The sequence below is a fragment of the Anopheles darlingi genome, chromosome 3, assembly GCF_943734745.1.
Source record: "Anopheles darlingi chromosome 3, idAnoDarlMG_H_01, whole genome shotgun sequence".
Classification (NCBI taxonomy): Eukaryota; Metazoa; Arthropoda; class Insecta; order Diptera; family Culicidae; genus Anopheles; species Anopheles darlingi.
In genome coordinates this window covers 31,762,277-31,768,946 of record NC_064875.1, presented here as the reverse complement: position 1 = coordinate 31,768,946, position 6,670 = coordinate 31,762,277, and the positions used below count along the sequence as shown (strand labels likewise).

At 42.5% G+C, this 6,670-nt stretch overlaps 2 protein-coding genes across 2 annotated transcripts; both read left to right on the top strand.

Annotated features, from left to right (window-relative positions):
- The first annotated feature begins 2,706 nt into the window (after positions 1–2,706).
- On the top strand, positions 2,707–6,102 carry LOC125956157 (uncharacterized). Its single transcript, XM_049687767.1, has 7 exons — positions 2,707–3,023; positions 3,098–3,254; positions 3,343–3,508; positions 4,658–4,791; positions 4,859–5,392; positions 5,464–5,639; positions 5,707–6,102. Exons 1-7 carry the CDS (start codon positions 2,815–2,817, stop codon positions 5,930–5,932), a joined length of 1,602 nt encoding a protein of 533 aa, XP_049543724.1. The 5' UTR covers positions 2,707–2,814; the 3' UTR covers positions 5,933–6,102.
- On the top strand, positions 3,998–4,551 carry LOC125956189 (probable small nuclear ribonucleoprotein E). The gene is made up of 2 exons (XM_049687809.1): positions 3,998–4,215; positions 4,292–4,551. The coding sequence occupies exons 1-2, from the start codon at positions 4,077–4,079 to the stop codon at positions 4,426–4,428; spliced, it is 276 nt and encodes a 91-aa protein (XP_049543766.1). The 5' UTR covers positions 3,998–4,076; the 3' UTR covers positions 4,429–4,551.
- Positions 6,103–6,670: the final 568 nt, after the last annotated feature.

The following is a 6,670-nucleotide window of genomic DNA, read 5'->3' as shown; positions in this document are numbered from 1 at the left end:
CCAATGCGCATTCTGCAGCTCGTATGATTCGTTTTTCGCACTAGGAAAATGGTGGAATAGTCCGCTATTAGGGAAATCCAGCACAATCCAGGGAAATGAAGCTCATGGAGGTGCCTTTCCGCGGACGAACTAGTAGCAACTGCGTCCTCACTAATCCTCATGCAAGGACGCGATAGGCAGCAGTAAGGGGACTTTCGTAGCCGGCTCCCAAATCAACAAATACCTAAGAAAACAAATTCAATCACTCACTGGATCATAATATGCTACATTCAGCAAGCGGCCAAATCTTCCCTCACGGTTGGTGATGGCAATCAATCACGGTGCTATCACGGTGCTATCCGCTCCGGAGCGGTGTTATTATCATCAACAATAGACGATAGGGTTTGATTTGTTATGTTGATGGCAAGAATTGATACCAAATCAATGGAGTGGTGTGAGCCAAAAGAGGATAGCCCCAAACGCCACTTTCACTGTGGGATCGCTCGAGGCGGAAATGATATTTTCATCGTCAATCGGCCATAGGCAGAATGCGAAGAAGAAGAAGAGAGTTTAATTTTCTTTCGAGTGCCGATTGATTGGATCCGATTTTGGGATGGTTTATTTAAGGGGATTTCCTCGTCGGCCCCTCCAGATGTCCTGTGGCAGGTGTTGCTGACTGACCGTCTGGCAACCGAATGTTTAACCGAATGTACTGTGGTTTGTTGAAGTAACATTAGATGTTTGGAAAATTGTTAATGTCGGCCGCTTCCTGAAAATGGTTTACTGTTTTAGGCAAAAAAATACAGAAAAAACAACACTTTGCACTGATTTGCTGCCAAACTATAAACGAGTACAAACGCGCTATTTGTCCAATAGCAGATCATAATATTGTGCAAAGCGTGCAAACGTTTTTTGCTTCATTTTTTTAAATGTTATACACAAAGAAGTCGAAAGTATTTAACTAGCAAGGAAATGAATATTGTGAATGTCCTCCAACAACTAAATGCGAATTAATCATTTAGGTTTCGTGGACCATAATTCGTCAATGTGATATTATCAGAAGGCCAGAAAGTTCACCGCAGCATACCGGATGACCAGATAAAATGTTCGAATTAATCAGTAAAATTAGGAAACAAACTAAAGTGTTTCCTGTTAGTGGTTTCAAAAGATGCATTTTTAATGCCCTTTATATCTTGAAAGAAAGAATTGTCTTGGCGATTCATTTGGATGGCCATCTGGACCTAGTTTTAGTTCATAATTAACATTTGAAGAAAACTTAATTACTAACGCAAACGCTCAGCACGCTCGTCCTTTCGGGAAAACTATTTCTCTCCATCCCCGTACACTCGAAGGATACACGGTAAACGTGGTTAAAACTTTCCTCGCCATTGTAATCCTGTGCGCTGCCTGGTTGCCTCATGGCCACGTTCAACCCACAAATTACACTCAAGGACATTCACGTTTCATCAAACTTTGCGAATATGTCATCTGCATGATTGGGCGGTCAGGTCACGAACGGAGTGTTTTAAAGCCCCATTCCGAGGTTCGGCCTCCATGGGACGACGTCAATGGTTTCGAGTCCACCGACCGTAGCATCGGGCCATTATGGTTTGGCTGACGTTTTGCAGGTGGATTTAGCTCTCCGGAAAATTGACTACGCTTCACCGCAATCGTATGCTAATTGATTTGCTTTCGGTTGGGAAAGTTCCAGAGAATTTCCGTTATCGGGTCCTTCGCCCATCTAAACGATGAAGGACTGTATGAGTTGCTGGCACTGGCATGCTTTCGCTGCTAGGGTGTTTCTCTTGAATTTGCCCATAGCCATAGCTGGGAACGATACTCTCCTTCACTATTTCTCTCGCCCGGGCATGAAGTTCTGAGATTAATTGCTGGTCAAAGATGTTGGGTGCTTCTTTGATAAATTGTTGTCTTCGACTAAAGATAATCATTAACATTTTTTAATGTAAATTATACGAAAAGAATATATTGTTAAACTATCTCGTTGTTCCATTGTTTCAATTATTATTCGCTGAACACCTAGAAGAATTAAAAAATGTGGTTCAAGTGAAGTGTAAATTTTTTAAAATTAAAATTAGTCATGTCGATGTTTGTAATCACATTTACAATTTGCTGCAAGTAAAATGAAAAAAAAGGAAAAAACAAAATACGCATAAAGGGGAACATGGTTGGATGCGTTTTACTTGATGAAAAATTCTCTCTTTAGAACACACCGAATGTAATCGAATGTAATCATTAAAAGCGTAGTGAACTAAAGTAGATTGACAATAAGAATCACATTTCAACTATCCGTTAGAAAGATAGATGTATCCTGCGAATAAATAAAAATCATTAAGACAGTAAAGATCGCTTAATTGTAGCAGGGAATTGGTGTGTTAAAAGAAATACATTATAGATGTGAGTTTGATTTACTCAGAGACGATTATGGAGACGTCTCAAGACGGTTTTTAATCAAAAAATCAAAGGCAAAACAAGAAGTCTTTTATAACTGTTCGTGATCGTATTTATTGCCGGAGCATATTTTCAGAGGCTACTCGAAGCTTCAGATCGCCCGGCTTGGTTTCGAGCAGCACAAAAAAAAGTGTTGATCGGTTTGTTTACAAAACAGAAGATTTGGCGTCGGACCAAGCGACGAACTCGAGATAGTGACGGGTGATCGCGTCGCGTAACGAAATAAACGATTTTCTTTGATTTCTTATCAGTGCGAGAGTGATTTCGTAGTGTGGAGAAGCAATAGCAACAGGAAGGACTATTGAGACTGCATTCTACTGTCGTACCTGTGCTCGCCGTGAACCGGCGTTGTGTAAAGGAGTTTGAATGAAATACGAAATCAGCTACCACAGCGATACCGAGACGATGGGTAGCCGTGCTCAGTCCGTTATCTGCGACAAGGTGATGGCCGGTTTGCCTCAGTTGCTGGACGATCTGCAGAAACTCTCCGAAGACAACGACACAGCCGATATTGTGTTTGTGCTCGGTCCAACCGAGGAGCGCGTCTACGCACATCGCATTATCCTGATGGCTCGGTAAGGATCGTTCCTTAAACATCGCACATCGCATTATCCTGTCTTTTGCTGAAGTTGATCTCATTCATTTGTAGTTGTAAATCGTTTCAAAACACGAAACGCGGAGAAATCTGTCGCATTCCCGGTTGTACCGTCTCCACCTCGGCACCGGGCACACCGACACCGATCCGGCTGCCTCACATCGAGCCCGATATCTTTCGACAGCTGATTTTGTATGTTTACACGGCAAAGGTACAGAGCTATATCGATTTATAAGTACTTTGGGATTTTTGTCGGCATTAAGAAGGGATTTATTTCATACGACTTTTTTTTATTGTAGATAATGCTGCAAGATTCGAAAGTGTTTGAAATGATGACGCTGGCCCAGGATATGGGTGTGGATGAGTTGAAGATCGCGTGCGAGGATCACGTCGGTAAAACCATGTCTGTCGCTAACGCGTGCACATTTCTGACGGCCGTGATGGAAATTCAGGAGAAAGCATCAGGTAAGTTATTTTTCTACTTTCCATTAATAGTTAGGATTATTATTCGTCAATACTCTAGATCGATCTTTATAAGGAGTAACAAAAAGACGAGAGAATTAAATCGTTTTACGTAAACTCTGAAACATGTGGCTATGCTCATATCGTCATTTTCTAAGAGTATCGCTCTGGAACTCAGAAAAAAAACATTGCAGTGCCGTTTTCCATCCTGTTTCGTGAAAAAGGAAAATCGGGAAACCCCCAAATCGAGAACCACTTAGTTCCGACACCAGTCGTGGGGAGGCGCTTATGCAAAATAAGAAAGGTCGAGTAAAATCTTTACACCTCTGGTATACGTCTAAGTAACTTTTGCTCGACTTTCGCTCGCTGCTCGAATTTGGTTTTCGCCTTTTCGCCTCGGGGTAGATTTGGTTATTATCGTTTTCGCCTCGGGGTAGATTTCGTTTTTATCGTTTTTTTGCTCGTTTGGTTTTTGCCGATTTCGCTTTGTTTGGGTTTTGTATTTTTCCGGCTTCGGCTTGCGCGCTTTTTCGCTTGATTTCCCGAATTGGATTGCTGAAAATTCGTGAAAATGTCGTCGTTCAAGGGTTCCAAGGTGCAGAAGGTGATGGTTCAACCCATCAACCTGATTTTCCGATACCTTCAGAACCGATCCCGAGTGCAAGTGTGGCTGTACGAGAACACCTTCCTGCGAATCGAGGGGCACATCGGTGAGACCATAACCTAACCGGCGGAAGCCGATTTTGGCGGCCAAATCCTAACTCTTTCGATTTTGGTTTTTTGTAGTCGGTTTCGACGAGTACATGAATCTGGTGCTGGACGAGGCGGAAGAGTACAACATCAAGAAACAGAACCGGCGCCAACTGGGACGCATCATGCTGAAGGGGGACAACATTACGCTCATCCAGAACGTGCAGAATTAGGCTTCTATCTTCGGATTCGGATGATTCGATGATTTACGAATAATTTAGCATTTAAGTTGTGCATTTCGAGGAACTCTACTGGCCAGAGTTGTGAGAGAATAAAGTTGATCCATGAATGGTGTCTCCCTAAGTCCCGGTGTTCTTCTTTCCTACGGAAAATCTGTGTCCTAATCCTAGAATAAGTGGATCCCTTTGCAAGACCTCGTCTAATTTGTTTGTTTCGTTTTAGGTGCCAAGTGTGCTGCCTCATTTCTGGAGAAGTGCATCACCTACATAGCGGAGAACGCATCGGAATGTGTGAAAACGAATTCGTTCCTGAATCTCACCAAGGAGGGACTTATTCAGGTCATCTCCTATGATAACGTTAGTACCGAAAGGCCATTCTTGCAGCAGGAACAATCCGTTTGATAGAGCCTTTCTCACCTTATAGCTTGGCCTGGAAGAAGAGGATGTTTGGCGTTGCGTGTTGGCATGGGCCAAGAACCAGGCGGGTGTAACACAACCAACGGCTCACTGGACCGAGGAGGAGAGAGGACGTGTTTGTCTATACCTGGCCCCGGTCATTTCGCATGTCCGGCTTTTCCTAATCGACAGTCAAGTATTTGCCGAGGAGGTGGAACCAACAGGTGCTGTCCCGATCGAGCTTTCGCTGGAGCGATACCGTCGGGCAGCTCTTCACTCCAACAAGCTCCCTACAGCGGCAGCAACAGCGGTTCCAGCGCCGGCCAGTGGTCCCTTAACGGAAAACGATAAACGACTGCAGCCACGTCTCATGCTGAATCTGTTTCATGGCTCAACCATATTGAAGAATGATAAAATTCACTTTCAAGGCACTCTCAACGGATGGTACGGTGCTGCAAAGCAAACATGGCGTTTAGTGTACCGGGCCTCTACCAACGGATTCGCTGCATCCGCTTTCCATCGTCACTGTGACGGTGTTGCACCGCTATTCATCATTGCTCTGGTAACGAGGAAAGCAATCCTGTACCTGATACGGGCATTAGTTTTAATTTTATTTTATTTTCATGTTTTAAGAGCTCAAACGGCGCAATTAGTGGAGGGTTTACGGATGTCGCATTCGCCAAAACCCACCGTAAGGGTGGCTATTTGCACTCTGAGAAGGCATTTTTGTTTGCACTAAACTATAACAACGAACCGCCAACCAAGTTCGACATTGTCAAGAAACCCTATGCGATCTGCTATCATCCAGAGTAAGTGATTTTGAGTTACTTGGGTGTTAAATATGGATTAATACGACGATCTATTCAATCGTTTCAGCTGTGGACCGATCTTTGGTGCTGGCGCCGATCTTCTCATCTCTGATAACTGCAACGTGAACACGGAATCGTATTCCAACTTTCCGCACTCGTACGATGGACCAAATGCCATGTTCGGCCACTTGTTTGGAGATTACAATTTCTCCATCACCGATTACGAAGTATTTACGCTCGCACCATCAGCCGCACCGGTTGCTAGTAAACTGAAACACGAGAGATATCCGTGAAGAAGACCCCCTTCAAGCACTGATACACTTGGCGAGATTAGGGAGAATGTTCCCAGCATAGAGTAGATTTTTTTTATTATTCTTGGTTTAGATGAACTAGGTTTAAAAAAATGGTGAAAGAAAGAATAGCTGGAAGTTTGTATGCTTCATATAAAATTAAATAAAATCGATTAAATTCCATCAAAGCATTGTGATAGTACTAGAAAATGTTGAGAAAAATAGTATACACTCTGTCCAGTTACTATAAGACCACCTTCAGTTTGTTTCATAAAATCGAGACTTTGGGTTGCATAGTTTGGGTGAAACTTTATACAGCCGGTAGGATCAAGATTGTATTTTTTCCATTTAACAAGGCACATCTTCGTTTCAAGGAGAATCTCTGCTATCGTTTTTGATCAATAACGATGTGGAAAAGTTAACATATTAGTGAAATAATGCTTTTATTAACTTGAGAAAGAAGATCAGAAGAAGAATCAGAAAATTGATTTGTTGGCCATATCTGCTCGCAGTATAGCATAAAATCCGTTGGAAAACATCTTCTGAGTTCGAATTAGTAAATAGGATGCTGGGGGAAAGCAGTATTCTTCGTTTCGTGAGCTTTAAGCGATGATTTTAGCGGTTTAGAAAGACATATGAGAGTAATAGCTTCTAAAAATCAACCAAAAATGTATAAAAAGCATGCCAAATCCAGTTTTACACATTTGAAACCATTAAGATTTGATAACGAATAGTTATTTT